At 38.7% G+C, this 20428-nt stretch overlaps 1 protein-coding gene across 7 annotated transcripts in view; it reads right to left on the reverse strand.

Annotated features, from left to right (window-relative positions):
- CTNND2 (catenin delta 2) overlaps positions 1-20428 on the reverse strand; it is a 935473-nt gene that overhangs the window by 754292 nt on the left and 160753 nt on the right. For 6 of the 7 annotated variants that reach the window (XM_021675376.2, XM_064375868.1, XM_064375870.1 and 3 more), the window contains exon 2: positions 7471-7607. In XM_021675376.2, the coding sequence (XP_021531051.2) occupies positions 7471-7607 (137 nt within the window). Of the gene's footprint in view, positions 1-7470; positions 7608-20428 lie in introns of those variants that run through there. The other variant, XM_064375872.1, reaches the window with a different exon arrangement.

The following is a 20428-nucleotide window of genomic DNA, read 5'->3' on the forward strand; positions in this document are numbered from 1 at the left end:
GGAAGTCTGACATGTCACTTTTTTTCATACTGAGAAAACCGAATCAATCTAAGACATAAACAAAGGTAGAAATGTGAAATAAAATTATGATATTAAATAATTCACAGTGAATCTGTATCACATACCTGTTAGAAACATTTTGAAATAATATTAAATGATATGAAAAAATATTCCTCAGAGAATGTTAACTGTACAAAGAATAACAAATATTTAAAAAGCAAAATGAAAATTTTGAAAAGATAATCTTATATTCGTATAAAAATCCTGGAAAGAAATATCCCTAAACATTTGCAGCTACCTCTGTTTGTGATACATTAAAAAAAAAACTGATTTATTTATTTTCCTATCTAAGGTTTTCAACTTTTATATAATATGCATGAATTACTTTTATAGTGGAAAATTCATAAAAATTACTAAAACACCACACTTAAGATATTCAGTATGATTTTACATATAACTATTTAACAGTGAATTATAGCAGTAAATATGACAGAGGCATTAGAAACAGTATCATGTTACAAAACCCCACATAATAAAAGCTTATTTTCCAATTTAGCATGTAACACCCAAGTCTCTCTTTTCCCCCATAATGGCCTCCAGTGCTCTGTAAACCCAACAACTACTGGTAAAAGAGAACAGAGCATAAAACCACCAAATGTGTTAATTAGTGAAATGGAGTTTGGAGTTATCAAAAGGACAGACAGGTATACAAGAGTCTTAAGAAGAGTTACAAGCTGAAACTCTAAGGAAAATACTAAGTTTTAAGGGGGAAAGGCCAAAATAACTTGCAGTAACTAACAGAATACACATGAGAGAGCATTAGGAAGCAGGGGTGGAGAGGCAGAGATGATGTATCCAGAGTTCTAGAATTATTCATCCATAACTGGAACTCCCAGCATACATTGCTAAGACTTAAATAAGAAGTTTATGATTTGTTTCACCTTGATTTATAGTTTGAGTTGTGATTTTTCTGATGCACAGGGTTAACAAGGAAACAAACACACTTCAAATGCAGGTGGTCCCATTAATCTCATGCTACTTGACCATCCCGCGCCTTCAAATGTGAACTTCCTAATTTTACATACACACTCATTTTCTTTCTTTACCCTCCTGAAGTCTAAACACTCCATCTGGCCAATCTATCTACAATTCTCCCATCCTGTACATGTGATATTCACAAGGCTTTCTGATCCCTGCTCCCCCTTCCTTCATATAAAGCATATCATGTGTCATGACCCAGTTCTATGGATTCCTAGCTTGTGCCTTTATCTCTCGATTCATGGCTTGAAACAGATGATCACTATTCCTAATACAGCTGAGTTTCTGCAATAAAAATTAAAGGAACGTCATGCTTTTTTTTTTCATTTCTAATCCACACCTGGCTTGAAACAAGAAATAAAAATTCAGCAATCACATAATTCTCATTTAAATTTTGATATGTGGAGAAAGTTCAACTGGTAGCACTATGCCATGGATAATTCTTTCCTTCTCTGACTAAGAAAATATAAAGTTCACTGGTCTTTGCAGATAATCCTCTATCTTCTTGACCTTTCCTAAGGGTGCTTTAACTTCCTCTTTTTCTTCAATGATAATTTTGTCATTAATTTCATTAAATGCTTTCTAAAAATATCATCTGAAAATTGATTAATAGTTATGGGTCATGTTCTGAATAACACATTGTGTTATCAGAAATTATTGTTGCACATTATAGTAACACTAATAATGCTGAAAGATTCTGTAATGATATGCAGCACTGGAAAAAAACTAATTAAGGGAGTATTTTATACTGAACTTATTCCAAATAGTATTCTTCTTATATAGAGCTAAGTTACTTTTAAAATTCTAAATATAGAAGCTGAATAAAAAGTAATGCATGCTATCCTCACAAGAGATGATATAAAAGACCAAGTTTCTTTAGATTTTAAATGAATCTTTTTAAATGCTTCCTTGCGGCTTCATATGACACAACATATATAAAGTACTCAGTGTCATGGTTTGCCTCACAGTGAAAGCCTAGAAATGTCGACCAGGCACAGTAATCCCAGCACTTTGGGAGGCCGAGGTGGGTGGATCATGAGGTCAGGAGTTCGAGACTAGCCTGGCCAACATGGTGAAACCCTGCCTCTACTAAAAATACAAAAATTAGCCAGGCATGGTGGTGCATGCCTTTAATTCCAGCTACTCAGGAGGCTGAGGCAGGAGAATCACTTGAACCCAGAGGCGGAGGCTGCAGTGAGCTGAGATCATGCCACTGCACTCTAGCCTGGGCAACAGAGGGAGACTTCAACTCAAAAAAAAAAAAAAGTAATATCTTACTCTTATTTTCCTATATTATATACAATAAGAAAAACAACTAAAAGGAAGAGACTGTTCTGCTACCTAAGAATCACTAATATCCTAAATAATGGTACTCATAAACTCTTCTAAAATCAAGAATATGGTTTATAATGCTTGTGGAACAAAAGGAACAATAAAAATTAGTACAGCAATAGAGCATCTGGAGACATAAATGCTCTCAATTTCACATTTTTTTAATCTGTAAAAATCACCTGGAGTTTGATAATACATTAACTAAAGAGTTTTCTTACATTTTCATCTATAATTTTTAAAATTTTAAAACTCTTTACATATGGTTGTCTTGTATTTTTAACTCCATTGCTAACTACTTGAAGACCAACTCAGATAAAATTTTTAAGAAATATATATAAGAGAAATGCAAATCAAAACCACATTGAGATACTACTTCACGCCAGTTAGAATGATGATCATTAAAAAATCTGGAGATAACAGATGCTGGAGAGGATGTGGAGAAATAGGAAAACTTTTACACTGCTGATGGGAGTGTAAACTAGTTCATTGTGGAAGACAGTGTGGCAGCTTCCTCAAGGACCTAGTCAAAGAAATTCCATTTGACCCAGCAATCCCACTACTGGGTATATACCCAAAGGATTATAAATCATTTTATTATAAAGACACATGCACATGTATGTTCATAGCAGCACTGTTTACAATAGCAAAGACCTGGAACCAACCCAAATGCCGATCGACAATAGACTGGACAGGGAAAATGTGGCACATATACACCATGGAATATGATGCAGCCATAAAAAATGATGACTTTGTGTCTTTTGTAGGGACATGGATGAATCTGGAAACCATCATTCTCAGCAAACTGACACAAGAACAGAAAATCAAACACCACATGTTCTCACTCATAGGTGGGTGATGAACAATGAGAACACATGGACACAGGGAGGGCAGCATCACACACCGGGGTCTGTTGTGGGGGGCCAAGGGAGGGACAGCAGGTGGGGTAGGGAGGTTGGGGAGGGATAACATTGGGAGAAATGCCAGATGTAGGTGACGGGGGTTGGAGGTAGCAAACCACATTGCCACGTGTGTACCTATGCAACAATCCTGCATGACCTGTACATGTACTCCAGAACCTGAAGTATAATTAAAAAAAAAAAAGAAAGAAAGAAATATATTTAACTTAGCTTTTACTTCACAGATAATAGTCAAGACTTGAGAAAAAAGAAGGAAACTTTAAGAATGATTTAGGATACAAATGCCTCAATGAAAGAGATCAATTTTGTGCATCAGACCATCCCCAAAAAGCTCACAGAATCTGCTGCTTGTTGACTCAGCTTTCACCGAGGCAGATGCTGCACATGTCCCAGATGCTGGGACCTAATTCCCAGCCTCTGACTTGGGCACCTGGGGCTTCTCTATCTCAAGTTGCCAGAACACATTTGCATCTCTACAAACATCACTTACGTGTCACCAAATAAACTCACCTTTGCTGTCCAAAAATGAACAATACATTTTTTTTAATTGTATTTTAGGTTTTGGGGTACATGTGAAGAACATGCAAGATTGTTGCATAGGTACACACGTGGCAGTGTGATTTGCTGCCTTCCTCCCCTTCACCTATATCTGGCATTTCTCCCCAAGATATCTCTTCCCAACTCCCCACCCCCCATTGTCCCCTCCCCTATTTCCCCCCAACAGACCCCAGTGTGTAGTGCTCCCCTCCCTGTGTCCACGTGTTCTCATTGTTCAACACCCGCCTATGAGTGAGAACATGTGGTGTTTGATTTTCTGTTCTTGTGTCAGTTCTCTGAGAATGATGGTTTCCAGGTTCATCCATGTCCCTACAAAGGACACAAACTCATCATTTTTGATGGCTGCATAATATTCCATTTTTTATTTCCTCAGAAAAAAACTTTTCAAGTAATATGGTTTGGCTTTGTCCCCACCCAAATCCCATCTTGAATTGTAGCTCCCATAGTACCCAGGTGTTGTGGGAGGGACCCAGGGGGAGGTAACTGAATCATAGGGGCAGGTCTTTCCCATGCTGTTTTCCTGACAGTGAATAAGTCTCATGAGATCTGACAGTTTTATAAAGAGGAGTTCTCCTGCACATGTTCTCTCTTATGTGTGGCCAGGTAAGATGTGTCTTTCGCTTTCTACCATGATTGTGAGGCCTCCCCAACTACGTGGAACTGTGAGTCTATTACACCACTTTTTCTGTATAAATTCCCCAGTCTCTGGCATGTCGTTATCTGCAGCATGAGAATGAGCTAACACAGTAAGTTTTTGTTAAATTCTCATCCAGGATTTTGAGAAGTCATTTTATTTACAGTAACACAGTTTTGCCTTAAACAGTCTGTGCACTTTTGACATTCAAACTTCACTCTGAGATGAGTAAATATTTCCTATTATCCAAACGCAACTAATATTTATTCCAGTCTCCCAAATATATTTTCCATTTTTGGTTTTCTTACCTACCCCCATGTCTTCAGTCTGTTCCCACCTCCATCTAACTGTAAAACACATATGCTTACCAATGTTAATAGTTCAATTTGTTTCCTTCTATACTTTTCTAGATGCTCATAAATATGTATAAACCAAAACATATCTAATGTTATGATTTTTAAAAAATAGGATAATATCTTACTATATAATTTCCTTTCTAAAATTCTCATGGATTTTTTTCCCCAAAGCTTAGACATATAGCCCCAACTCATTTTTACTAATGACTATATAATATTTATAGAAAGAATATAATGTTTTCAATTCTTCACAAAGCCATATTTTTGGCTATTTCAAATAATTTTATAATAAATACACATACACAAAAATTTTATCTATATAGTCACTCATTTCTACAGAATATATATATAAACGATTAAATAAATGGTTATTGAACATTTTAAATGTGGATGCATACAAACAAATCATTTCACAAAAGAAATATTATAGCAATTTATATTCCCATTCGGAATGAAAAAGAATGTGGATTTCCCCAAACCTTAACTCTTACTTAGCATACAATATAAACTACTTTTCAACAGTTGTCTACCTAGTATATTAAAAATAAGTCTTATTTTCAGTTAAAATTGTATGTCCCCAATTGGTACATTAGAGAGGACATTTCTGAACATTCATTACTTGCTTTCATCTTTCTTCTGTTTATTTTCTTGGCCTAGTTTTCTATTCTTTCATTTCTCTTTTTCTCACCAACATTAGGAAGTCTTCATATATTAATTTTATCAACACTTCATTATACTTTCCTTGCATTCTCATATTTTATACTTCCATTGGTCTTTAAAATAGTTTGATCCAGTTTGCCAAAGAAACAACCAGCCAGCCACAGGATTCTGATTACACTTACCTAAATTTTATATCCTAATTTGGGAGACAGTAATATTGTGATGATACTAAGCTTTTCAACAGAGGGCCATGTCATGCCTTTTCATTCATTATGAATTACTTTATGTCTTTGTGATAAAATAATTTTCAGTAGACAGGTCTTGTCATTTTTTTGTTACATTTATTCTTTCTGCTTTAAATTTTCTTACTACTCAGAAGTTAGCAGCCTAGCAAGACTTTCAGATCACACCTGAATAAGAAAGCATGACATAACCCCACTATAACAAGATAGGATCCTGAGGATGGGGTGTGGTATTAACACCCTTTGTGGTCCCTTTTTCCATTTCCCGTTAAACGTAATCAGAAAACAATCTCAAGAGTAAGCTTTGGAAAGCAAACCAATCAAGGAGTACAGACTAAAGCTCAACCCAATCCCCTGCTTCCTATTTTTACAAACTAGACTCTCCACTCAATCTATTCAACTCTCCCTTGAGTACCTACTTAGCTACACACTTCCTGACCAGATGGCACACTTTTGACTGATAGCATCATTGATCCTTTCGGTCAGTGGGATGATGGTTTAGGTGGTTTCCCACTCTTACCTAAATCAGTTTCCACTCATAAAACAGAATCAGTTTCCTCTAGAGCCCTTCTTCTTTTTGAATAGAGTTACTATTCTTAATTGCTCCCATTTTAGGCTTTTGCTCGCTGAGACGTTCCTGGAGTCAGGTAAGTTGCTAATTCAGCAGCAACAAATCACATAACCCAAACGTAGCAGGCTTTCTTAGTTAATATAAAAAACAACTGATATATTTTCTAGCACATGTTTAGAAGAATCAGTAAATGAAAGAATCTTGATCGTCCAACTTTCTTTAATTATTTACTACTTTTTTATTTACAAGAAACATGACCTTAATAAAGTGATATTTTAAATCTAAGGTTCACATTTTATTTACTGTGTATTTTTTGGCAAAGTAATGTTGAAGGCAGAATCGTTCAGAATTTCATTTGTTTGAGAGGAAAAGTTTTAGACTGCATCCTTCTAGGTCCATCTCAGAAAACACTGGAAAAAACAATTTGCCTTGACCTTGGTGATATTCAATTACTGTCATACATAATAACTTTTAACCTCCTGGATATATTTTAACTTTTTATTAGATTTTATATTTTCTAAGACTAATTATTTCACTTTGTACATTTTTTTTTTTTTTTTTTTTTTTTTTGAGACGGAGTTTCATTCTTGTTACCCAGGCTGGAGTGCAATGGCGCGATCTCAGCTCACCACAACCTCCACCTCCTGGGTTCAGGCAATTCTCCTGCCTCAGCCTCCCGAGTAGCTGGGATTACAGGCATGCACCACCATGCCCAGCTAATTTTTTGTATTTTTAGTAGAGATGACATTTCACCACATTGACCTGGATGGTCTCGATCTCTTGACCTCGTGATCCACCTGCCTCGGCCTCCCAAAGTGCTGGGATTACAGGCGTGAGCCACCGCGCCTGGCCCCACTTTGTACATTTAATAGCATTAAATGTCAGACCCATCAATGAATCTCCTGAAACTTCACCCACAGGAAATTTTGATTGTAAAGTTGTTTTTTTTTTTTTCCGCAATAAAATATTTTTTCAAGAAAGGCTGACTAAAACATGGGAGTCAAAAGGAATTTTAATCCCATTATAGTATTATTTATATAATAAATACCAACACTGTGCTAGAAAATTATGAGTTTCTTTCAATATAATCTTTAAAGTTCATCTAGAAAAACAATCTTTAAAATGTCCTGAAACACATGTCACAAAAATGGAATGTTTCTACCTGTTCTTTGACTGAGGCGAGGATGGCAGAGGTGGTTTCTGTTTCAGATCCATCCCCGTTGGAGGTGTTTAAGCCAGGGCTCAGGGAACTTGTCTTCTCTGAGGCTGATGAAGGCTGGTCTGGGACAGGCATAGCTCCTGCAAGGCAAGAGGACAGGATCAATACAATCAGATATTGACACAAAACAGGCACAACTATCAGATCGCTTTAAGGATACACACTGAAAAAAAAGTAAAACTATGAGCTGCTGAGAGAGAACATAACATCATTATAGAAGGGGAGCGATACAAGTAAAGCAAAGTAACAGTACAAGAAATAGAATGTTTTATCCTTTTATCAACCCCAACTAAATTCCACTTCACACTCACACCTTGTGCTTTGTCTTTGAGATAAATGGAGAAATGATGAGAAATTAAAGGAGAGATTATAAGAGTAAGGCAATAAAGAAGTAATGAGTCTAAGAAGCGAGTCCAACTACAAATTTATGACTATTTTAGGCAAATGTATTACCTGCCTATTGGTACATGCGTTGTTATTATATGTTTCCTTCCTGGTTCCTGGCTTGTATCTCTTATAGACCCTATTACAGTCTTGTGATGGTGTTGAGTGTGTCTGGCCTCAGGAAAGCAATCTCTGAATCTCAGGCCTCTGAAAACAATCTCTCTGGCCTTCCTCTGACCACCTTTTACCTGCTCCAAGGCAGGACTCTAATCCTCCCTGCCTCCTTTCTGATTGTAGGTCATAAGACCCTCATTCCACAGAGAGTCCTGCCCCCACACCCTGGGGAAAAGAATGCTGATGTCAAGAAGCCTCCTTAAAACCCCAGAGGCCTGGGTTTGTAGAGCTTCTGGAGAGCTGACCACGTGGAGGTTCCTGGAGAGGGTGGCACATTGGGAGGGCTTGGAAGCTCTGTGCCCATTCCCCCTAACTCGCCCTACACATATCTTCATCTGTATCCTTTGTGATATCCTCTGAAATAAACCTGTAAACCTAAGTGCATCCTGAGTTCTCTGAGCTGCCCTAGCAAATTAATAGAATCCAACCCAGGAACTATGGGAACCCTACCTTGAACCCTGTTGGTCAGAAGTTCTGAGGCCTGGGCTTGCAGTTGGTGTCCGGGGGGATGGGACAGTCTTGGGGACTGAGCCCTCAACCTGTAGGCTCTGACACTATCTGAGAGTAGACAGTGTAGTAGAGAGTGCCAGAACTGAATTAGAGGACACCCAGCTGTGTCTGCTGCTTGTTGTGTCAGGGGGAAAAACCCACACATTTGGTCACAGAAGTCTTCTTCTGTGTTGATGATTGCTGTTGTGTGAGAGTATAAGAAAAAATAAAGTTCGAGGGTTTTTCCTAAAACAGTGTATTTCCAACTCAAAAGAAAATCTATCAGACATTCCCCTTTGTAAGAAAATCATACAGAAGCCATGATTAATAATTTACCAATAATTAAAGAGATACCTGAATTAACATAAGAAGCTTAGCTGGTATTATGAAATACAGTCAATAACTAATCTACTCCACAAATATTTACTGAGTTCCTAGTCTGTGACAGACAGAAGACAAAAACTGGCAAGGCCATTTGCCACAGTTGATTTTGTCTGAGTTCATTTATGAAAGAAAGCAGAAATTCAAATAACATTAGACCCAGTGCATAAGTGGATGCATAAGTACAGGTTAAAAACAAGATTCTCAGAATTGTTCCTATCTTTCCTGCACAAATAAATGAGATTGCTGTGGTCTGAATATTGATGTCTCAGAAATATGCTGAGATACTAATACCCAGGGTGATGGTAGCAGGAGGTGGGACCTTTAAGAGGGGATGAGGTCAAGAGGGTGGAGCCCCCATAAATAGGGTGAGTCCTTATGAAAGAGGCCTGAGAGAAACTTCTCAATCCTCCCAGTATGTGAGGGCACAGCAATAAGGCATCATCTATAAACCAGAAAATTGGCCCTCACCAGACATTAAATCTGCCAGGACTTAATCTTGGGCTTCCGAGCTCCAGAATTGCAAGAAATAAATTTCTGCTATTTACAAGGACCCAATTTATGGTATTTTGTTATAGTAGCTCAAATGAACTAAAAAGGGGACTGAAGTATTTGGTATATATATCATCTAGCAATGATCAACAGAGAAAGCAATAGTTAACTGAGGGTGATATTTACCAAGGCATTACAAAACCCCCATCTCAATTAAAGACTGAGAGTAAATAGAAATTATTTTCTTGCCTAAAGCTATTATATTACATATCCCTCCAGGAAACAGAGTTGTGTAAATGTTAAAAGATACTTTCTATTATGCCATATCTAAGCATCCTGGGTTTTACATTAAGAGATGTTTATTTCCACAGTAGCCTTTGCCCTATGCTTTTAGCTATGTCTAGTTAATAATTTAGAGACAGGCAAACCTAAAAAGGCCCCATTATAGAATTTTACTTAAAATATATGACAAAAAAAAAGCAGTCATCCAAATTTCTTATTGAACATTCCATTTAATTTTTGAATTGTTTAAATTTTATGAGGTAATTATAGTAATATCACCGATGGGAATTGGAACAGCACTGGAAAAGTAGATCTGTTACAAACAGAATATGTGAGAAGTTTTGGGGAAATAATATCAACAAAGTAGAATTTGAGAAAAGAGTAAGGATCAGATTCAATATGATTTGGCAAAATGCAACCATAGCTAAAAAGTTTAAAGTATTGAAGGTGATGAATACCAACAGGATGAAAGAAAGACATTTGCATAATTATGGTGATGGGTTAGGAAGAACATAATAAAGTATAGTTATGTATTCGACATGCTTTCTCATATGGTTTTCTTATTTGATCAAGTCTCTTAATCACTTAGAATGTAAATAAGCAGTTCAGCAAATGTGCCCAAGTAAAAGGGTGGAACCTATGAACTTCCATCTAGGAAAGGTTTGAGAGATGGGAGAAGAGAGCAGAAAGTGAGAAGGAAGGACAACGCAGCTCTTGTGTGCAGTCACCTCTGATCCCCCAGAGAGCCACCATGACCTTGTATCACCACTTCTACCAATGTCCATGGGTTCACAGGGGACTCTACGCAAGATGATATGGTTTGGCTATGCACTGCTCCCCCAATCTCATCTTGAATTGTAGCTCCCATAACCCCCACCTGTAGTGAGAGGAACCAGGTGGGAGATAATTAAATCATGGGGGCAGATTTTGCCTGTGCTGTTCTCGTGGTAGTGAGTAACTCTCATGAGACCTGATGGTCTTAGGAAGGGCAGTTCCCCTGCACATGCTCTCCTGCCTGCCACCATGTAAGACATGCCTTTGCTCTTCCTTCACCTTCCGCTATGATCATGAGGCTTCCCCAGCCATACAGAACTGTGAGTCCATTAAATCTCTTTTTCTCTATAAATTACCCAGTTTTGAGTATGTCTGTATTAGCAGCATGAGAATGGACTCATACACAAGGAGCACCTCATGCCGAGAAAAGGGGAGTCTTACCTATTTTAAATTACAATTTGTTGTTTTCTTTAAATTTTATTGGGCCCACGTTAATTCAGGCTCTGAATCAGTATTATTATCAACCTATTTTTGACAAAGAAATTGTTTAAAGGCCCAAAGTTATTAAGTCATGTAAGTGGGCCCAGAACTCAGGCTTTCTGCCTTTTAATTCCTATTTCAATGTCCTTTGATGTGTCAGCCTATTTCCCGTAACCTGTACTGCCTCCTAAATGCTACTCTACAAACTAATTTTTATAAAATGAAACTCTTTAAAAGTATAACAGTGACCTGTCATAAAAAATATGGGATTTAATAGGCACTGAATCAAGGTTTCTCCCTGGGCACTTGACAAGTGTGACCCACACAGTATGGAGAATAATTAGGCCTGTTTATCTACCTCCTTTCTCCTTACAGCAATAACAGAAAGAGAAGTGGAATCTTCAAGGCTTATTCCACCATACAGAGCTATTGCTACCTAAGGCAACCTCTATTCCTGAATGCAAATGACTCTGAATCATTTCCATGATTCATGATTTTTTAAATCAAAATTTAACTATTGGTCCTCACTCTATCTGGAAGAAAAGACAGTCACCCTCCAATCACAGTCTTCTCATATCAGGGCACACAGAAGAGAGAGAGGAAACCTGCAAAAAACCTGCCCCAATCAATCCCCGATAGCCTTAGGGTAAGTATAAGTAGTGTTAAGCTTCCCACTTTGCAGTTATTTGCCCAAATACTTTAGTCTTAATCACAGCCAATATACTAAAAAACAATATTTAATCTGTGCTAAATCCAGTAAATCTGGAAAGTACAGAGAAATAAAAAGCAAAAAGCAAGAACAAAGGAAGAGCAACCACCAGCAATTCTGCCATCCCAGATAAGTAAAATTACTTTGACGGGGATTTTGGTAATTTATTATTTCTGATATAACTTATTCTGTACAATGATTTTTACATAATGAGGTACTAATGCAAGGTTTTTTATTTTTATATTTTGCTCAGCAACATCTCATGAACAATTTCTTATATCAACAAACATTTATCTACAGTTTAATTATAATGAATACTTAGTATTCAATAATCTGTTTATGTCGAAAGTTATCTACCTGTTTTTTATATGTGATATTTTTACTCCATTTTACATCTATGAAATGTTCAATAGATGGGTTCCAAGCAGTAGAACTGATAAAACAAGGGATCTGCGTATTTTTCAGCCTTTTGTTAGCCAAAGTCCTGCTGTCAGGCTGGTCTAGCCTACCCGTGCACTGGAAAGATCATGAGAATGTCACCTCACCACAATGTTAACCACACTGATCTCCATTACCCTCTCAGGCTTTTGCCAACCTGATATAGAAAAATGCACCTCTTTGACTTTGTTTTTATTCAACTACGAATACAGTGCACATTTCCCACAGATTTAGTCATCCTGTACAGCACTTCTTGCCACCCTTGAAATGGTTACCATGTAAGAAGTGTTCCTATACATCATAGAATTATAATCTGCAAATACCCCAGCTGCATTTTAGACAGACCCATCTTCCACATGAGAAAAAGAGACAGCAGTGAGGGAAGAACAGCCCTAAATTTCAGGTGGGTTCTTCTAGCAGAACTTGGTACCAACAAGTCCTATGTCCAGAAAACGATAAAACAACAATACTAGCAGTTTCAGGGTACAAGTCACACTGCTCTATGCCCATACCTGCATGAACAGTGTTACGGACAGAACCGTGTTCCCCAAATTCATATGCTGAAGCCTTAACCCCTCATGTGACTGTATTGGAGACGGAGCCTTTAGGGAGGTGGTTAAGGTTAAATGAGGTCACAGAGCGGTGGGGCCCTAATACAACAGAACTTGGTGTGCTTATAAGAAGAGTAAGGGGCCAGGTGTGGTGGCTCATGCCGGTAATCCCAGCACTTTGGGAGGCCAAGGTGGTGGATCATGAGGTCAGGAGTTCAAGACCAGCCTGGCCAAGATAGTGAAACTCTGTCTCTACTAAAAAAAACTAATTAATTAATTAATTAGCCTGTCATGGTGGCAAGTGCCTGTAATCCCAGCTACTGGGATGCTGAGGCAGGAGAATCGCTTGAACCCGGGTGGCGGAGGTTTCAGTGAGCTGAGATTACACTGCTACACTCCAGCCTGGGCAACAGAGTAAGACTCCACCTCAAAAACAAAAAAAAGAAGAAGAGCAAGAGACATCAGAGGTCTCGCTCCCCCTTTGCATACACATAAACAAAGGTCGTACGAAGACATAATGAGAAAGTACTGTCACAGTCAAGAAGAGAGGCGGCCTCGTGGCTCCTTGATCTTGGACTTTTGGTCTCCAGAAATATGAGAAGATAAATTTCTGCTGTTTAAGCCATTTAGTCTGTAGTATTGTGTTATGACAGCATAAGCTGACCAATACCAGAAGGGTTCAATTGTTCTCACCTTTCTTTCCCTTCATTCCCCTAGGGGCTGGATGTGGCATCTTGGGAACTGACAGGAGCAGGGCAAAACATCTCTCAGTAACACCTTCATCTAAAATGAATCACAGGTCTCAGGAGGAGGCATATGTCCCACCCTTGCTTGAAATCCACACAATGGGATAAAGCAAAGCTTACAGAAGGAGGTACCCCATTGAATGAAATAAACCTAGAGAACAAAACGGTACCTTAAACATCCATAATATTACCACTTCCATAAATGATGCAATAAGAAATTCAGAAAGATTGGCTGGCATGACAATAATAGCAAAAGCAGGTAGGCCCTGCATGTTGAGCCTTCTTTTCAATTTGAACTTTTATAACCATAGATAATAAGATGTTAAGATGTCCAAATGAATAGTCTAAACTTTTCTTTCCCAAATAGGAGTCTCAATAAATTTACATTACACTTGGCAACATGCTAGAATCTTATCTGCATTTTGGAAGGCCAAACTCTCTTGCCATCAATGCAGGGACAATACGAAATGTCATGTTTTATTGACATCCATCATACACACAAACACACACACACACACAAATTCTTAATATTTGAACTTGTTCTTTCTTTAGTCACTTCTCTACAGCAACTGATGACTTACACATCAAAACATGGCCATCTTCAACAGAATAACTGACGATGTCTGTGCCAGACAACCATCCAATTAAGTGACACACTCAGCATTCTTGTGTCTTTCTTACTTGGTGGTCTCCTCCTCTCCAATTTAGCAGTAAGTTCCTTTGGCTATGATATGGGTTTTTCTCCTTCTTAGTTTCCCTCCCTTCTCTGTGGGCCATGACCTGTTATCCTTCCAATTCTCCTTTCATTCTGTCACTCTTGGAGTCCTAGGGCCCTCATGCTCTGAAGTCACATGCTTCAAATTCCAGCATTTCCAAACTCCAAGTATGCTGTGGGAGCTAGGTATTTCATCAGTTAGACTTGCACTACAGCAGCCCCTAGCCATATATGACTATCTACATTTTAATTAAAATAACATTAAGGCCAGGTGCTGTGGCTCACACCTGTAATCCCAGCACTTTGGGAGGCTGAGGCAGGTAGATCATGAAGTCAGGAGTTCAAGACCAGCCTGACCAACATGGTAAAACTCCGTCACTACTAAAAATACAAAAATTAGCTGGGTGTGGTAGCACACGCTGTAGTCCTAGCTACTCAGGAGGCTGAGGCAAGAGAATCACTTGAACCCAGGAGGTGGAGTTTGCAGTGAGCCGAGATCATACCACTGCACTCTAGCCTGGGCAACAGAGCGAGACCCCATCTCAAAAAAAAAAAAAAAAAAAAAACTAAAAAGTCAATTAAGTCAATTCAACTATTCATATTTCAAGTGCTCAATAGCTAGAGATGGCCAGTGGGTACAGTATTGAATGGTGAAAAGTGGAAGATCTCCATTACTGCAGAAAGTTCTACTGATGGCCCCAGTCTATACCCAATAGGCAACTCTCTGATGTAATTTTCCATCAGCAGCTGAATCCAGGCAGGAGAGGTCTTGAGAAGCAGTCAGATTACCAGAATAATTTGAAGGGAGAACTGGTGGGACTCCTGAAAGATTCTATGTGGATGTGAGCCATGGAGAGAGGAGTCCAGGTGAGTCCAAGGGCCTGGCCTGAGTGACCGGTCATCAGCCAAGATGTCAAGACTGTGAGTGGAACAGACGTGGGATGAGGAAAGTCAACCTTGCCTGCAAACTTTTCAACCTGAAGTCTACCTATGACTCTTCCATGCTGCTGACATCTGGGCAGCTGAGCTCTCTGGCCAACCACACTGTGTTGTCAGTCAGGGAATGTAAAGATTGATGACTTCTAAACGTTGCTTGTCAAATCTTGTTTCCCCTCCTGTTCCTTCACTTCAGGAAGGTCCCGTTTTATCTTTTACTTAGAGTAGCTAGAAACATTTATAAGTCTTCTCTCACTTTCTTCTTTTCCCTTCAGCCACTGACTTAATGCCAGGGACTCCGATGTTAACTACCTTGACTTCCTACTCCCTCACACCAAACAAACCAGCAAACCCTGAATAAGGCTACACTTAGCCTTCTTTCCTTCTCTCATGTAGATCAAAGAAATGACTTCCATTTCTTCCAGAGAATACCCGCCTCCCTGTTCTTGACCCTATGTTCTAAAACACAAATGTTAGCAAAATAGAATTACTTTTGCTTTTGACTTTACTTCTATCATTAGGCATTACTTTCATAATTTGCCATCACCTTACACCCAAGTGAATAGTGAAATAGGGCATTAGAACATCTCAAGTACTGTTATTTAAATATATATGTAAATATGAGCCATTCAATGTTTTTGAAATTTACATATTTTGATATATTTTATTTTTAAAATCTTCTACTAAATAGGTGATGTTTTAAAGACTCCTACTATGTATAACTGAAGAATGAGCATAAACACCTTTTTATGCATATTAGGGTACAAAGAATGTGTGATTAGTACAAATTAGCATCATGAACAACCGTATTGAGCACCTCATTTGTGTAATCACTCTCATCACCAAAACCACACTTCTCTACTTGTAACTAGTATGTTGCTACCAAAAGAAACAGGCATCACATCATTCTTGCTCAGACGTGCTCTGCACATCTAAAAATATATTCATCCTCACTTCTTACTTTATAAAGAGAAATCTGAAGTTATCACTCATCATAATATAAACAATATAATAATAGTTGTCAAAACTACATACAATTAAGGCAGAAACTCAGTCTGTCTTGGTCTATGTTCAATTTCCCACAGCTAGCTCAGCATGTAATATACAGAATCTAGTTAAAATATTTGTTGAGCTAATATATGAATGATTAAAGTAAAACTGATAATAATTGCTTACAAGAGCATGTAACATAAATAAAATGGGCTTTGCATTAGGAGCATTTCTCTATGTGATATTTGAAATGATACTCCTTTATTTCAACTCAAGATAGCTGCTTTTCAGAAATCCTCTGACTAGCTTAAGACTTTCCACTGAGTCAACCATCCAAGAATGATGTACACCTTGGGTAAGTGGCTATGAAGGTAGAAACATCAATCAAGTAGGCTTCCGGAACCTGATACTTGCAACCAATAGCTTGCAAATAGAATCTGGCGAAACATATAGAGCACATCATGCAAGGATGGGAAGCAGCACCACTGAGCCATAGTCAGAACATGCAATCACAAGGGCACAAGCAGAGAAAGGCAGGAGGCAGAGAAATGTTCAGTTCCACCTGGGAAGTTGGGGGTGTGGCATCAGGTATTATTCATGGAGTCAGCCATACAGGCCATTTGCTGCTGAAGAGGAAGATGTGATGGCAGGAGCATGGAGAGCTGGTGGGATCTCAGGGTTGAGCTCATGTGTCAAACACAAGGGGATGATCATTCTACCTGTGTGTTCAGAATGGTAGGAGCAGTGGGAGGGTCAACCTAGCTTGGTGGGTCAGGAAACCCATTCTGTCTCCTTCTAAGAGCTATTCATTGAGGAGGATGGTACCATCCTGAATATCACCACAGACTTCATGTCCACCTGAGTTATTATTCTTAGTGACATAAATTATGTGTGAAGGTAAAAAGGAAGCTTCTGTGGTGACTTCTACAAAGCAAGATGGAATGGTGGTGCTCACACAGGGGAGATGCCTAAGCAGCCAGGTTCTAGCAAAATGTGGTCAGTGAGGATGGGAGCAGGTCTTCCTTTCGCTATGTTCTAAATGTCTCACAGTCCTCTTTCTAAAGCATGATCTCAGCCACTTTCATCTAATCTTAATAAACATTACACTAACAACTTATCTATCTTAAGAATATTATTGAAAAGGTAGTGCTTTTAAAAACAAGCCAGTAGTTAAGGGTGAATCAATGGCTGCTGCTCTTGAGCTCTGCCCCAGGCAAGCTTGTGACTTGAGAGCCACAGCCGACACCACAGATGAAGCAAGGAAAACGTCCATCAGCCAAGCAACGGGTCAGGTTCTCAGGGCTGAGCTGACAGATCTCTCAACAGCAGTCAGGGTACCTTCAGACCTGAGGACTGAAGGGAAAGACTAAAAAAGGGTAGGCGATGGAGTGACTGACAGTGTAATGGCAGAGGGTTAGAGCAGAGTGAAAAGGACCAGAATAAATGTATATGGGGAGACATGTGGAGCAGGAAAGGAGCAACTGGGCTGAGATGCAGAGAACATGGGGTGAAACTCGAAATGCTGCCAGAGAAGGAAAGCGGGGACAGCAGCTATGCTGTTGGTAGATCCTTGAAGAGGATTTTGTGGGTTTTGTTTGGTTTTTTTTTTTTTTGGAGACAGGGTCTTGCTTTGTTGCCCAGGCTGGAGTGCAGTGACATGATCTCAGCTCACTGCAACCTCCACCTCCCAGGCTCAGGTGATTCTCCCAAGTACCTTGGACTACAGGCATGTGCCACCATTCCCAGCTAATTTTTGTGCTTTTAGTAGAGACGGGGTTTCACCATGTTGCCCAGGTGGGTCTCGAACTCCTGAGCTCAAGCGATCTGCCCACCTTGGCCAAAGTACTGGGATTACAGGAATACAGGCATGAGACACCACACCCAGCTGAGGATTTTAAGAAATTGGATGATGACCTTGAATTTGTCAATGATCTTGAACTTGAACCTGCTAATTTCAGGAAATAACTAATATATAACATACTATATTATCATTGTTTTTTAAAGCAAGTAAGTATTATATTTATGGATCTGCATTTTCTCAGAATTCTGTGTCATATCCTAATAACGGAAGTGAGGCACGTACATTGTGGGCAATGTAATCCTCACACATGTTGGTTCAATCAAGGCAGTCTCAGGAGTCTTTTTCAGATGGGCCCTTCATGGGGTACTATATTATTATATTAACAAATGAAGTCTCCACAACTTCTTGTGGAATCCTGGGGGAAGGCTAGCACAATGAGGCCGAAAGCCACTGTTGTACATATATGAGTTTCCAATGGGGTCTACACCTTCTATTTCTTCTCACGGAACACTGTCCAGACCTGTCTTTGGCAAAGCCATGCACACCCAAGACTGGATGTGCAAGTAATGACTGAGTTGTTTACCTCTAGCTGAGACCTCAGAGCTGATGTCCATCCCTATACATTTGTAATAAGCCACAACCTATTACAAATAGCTCCATCAGAACCTCAGAAACACACCAAATTCAGCATGACTCCTAGTCTCTTGCACACACAAAACCTTCCTAACCTGCCTCTCATGCCTGCAATATTACCTCCTTCAATCAACTCCATGCATTATTTGTTACGAGTGTCAATCTTCCTTACCAACCATCTGATCACAGGGTGCTTTTTCCCTAAATTTATTTGAGTGGAACTCTGCACCTAAATAGAGGTTTCCAAACTTTCTTTAACATAAAATGTGTTTTATCTCATGGCCCAGTGACACATAACCATGTATTTTAACTGAAACAAGATTTCATGAAAAAGGAAGGTTTATAACATGTGATACACTATGCTTCCAATTTTTTCCCTTTTATTTAAAATTCTAGTGTTACCCATCAAATTAATGGATAAAAAACAGTTTGGAAACCACTGACACAGAGGGTAGAGTTCAATCTGCTTTGTATGATGTATGAGGCTGTTCTTGTCCTGGCCCACGCATATTTTTTTTTAAAGACCTTGTAGCCCAGGCTGGAGCATAGTGGCACAATCTTGGCTTACTGCAACCTCCACTTCCCGGGTTCAAGTGATTCTCCTGCCTCAGTCTCCAGAGTAGCTGGGACTACAGGTATGAGCCACTATGCCTGGCTAATTTTTGTATTTTTAGTAGAGACGGTGTTTCACCATATTGGCCAGGCTGGTCTCGAACTCCTGACCTTGTGATCTGCCCGCTTCAGCCTCTCAAAGTGCTGGAATTACAGGTGTGTGTCACTGCGCCCAGTCTCCATTCTTAGGACTGTTGCCTCTCCTCTCACACCTTACGCTACACACAGCAAGCCTCTTGCAGCTCCCAATACATCTTATTAAACTGTATTGTGAACATGCAGGGTTCTCTTCCTGCATGTGCACAATTCAGTTTACCACAATCCAGTTTACCATCTTCCCTTTATCATCACCAAGACCTTTGTTGGCTACCAAACTCCCTTTCTCTTTTCGCTTTCATAGTCCCATGGAGGCATTTCTTCCTCTGTGAAGCCTTTTGGATAACTCCAGGCACCATGAATCACTTCACTTCCTCTTTACCATTACCTTCAAAGCTTGAACTTTCCCCAAGTATTATATGATCATTATAAACTGTGATGATCTTATCTCTTCTGAGACTAAAAAAAAACTTCATATTTTTGAAATCAGGATGCTCCTTCATGTGACTGCAGTCCCCTTTACCTTTACTCTGTTCAGGATAAATTTTCTGTCACTTGCAACTAAAAGTGTTACTAAATCACTGATATACTCAGTATCTTAGATCTATGGAAATACCATATATTTTACATTTTATATCTCCTAATTAGTTCATGAATTCTTTGAGCACAGAAATTGGGTCTTATTCATATTTATAACCTCAGTGCCTAGAATAATGCCTGGTAAAGAGCTGGCATCCTTAAATACTTACTGAATAAGTCAAAATGAAGAACATTTATAATTTATTATCAGCCCCATTTTAAAATGTCAAGAAATTTTACACTTAAAACACTGGCACATAAATGTCCTATAACTCTTCCCAGGTTTACAAATATAAATATTCAATATATTAAATTAAATCTACTAAATATAAATCTATAAAAATAGAAATATTCAAATTAATGAGTTTGGTTGATACATAATATTTAAATAGTCAAACCATATATATTTCCACCAACCACACTTATGACTACATTTATAATGGAAATATGTCTAGATAAAATTAATAATCATGATAAGGTAAGTTCTAGGGTTCATCTTTACTACAAATCAGATAGTAACCCACTTTTTGAATCAACAATCATCTTAGTTCCCCCAGAAAACACAAATATATTTCAACAGCTAGATTGATGAGTTTACCAAGCTACAGAGACACTTACCCTTATGCCAGAAAAATAAAG

The sequence above is a fragment of the Aotus nancymaae genome, unplaced genomic scaffold (assembly GCF_030222135.1).
Source record: "Aotus nancymaae isolate 86718 unplaced genomic scaffold, 86718_ANA_hifiasm-v0.15.2.pri h1tg000014l, whole genome shotgun sequence".
NCBI lineage: Eukaryota > Metazoa > Chordata > Mammalia > Primates > Aotidae > Aotus > Aotus nancymaae.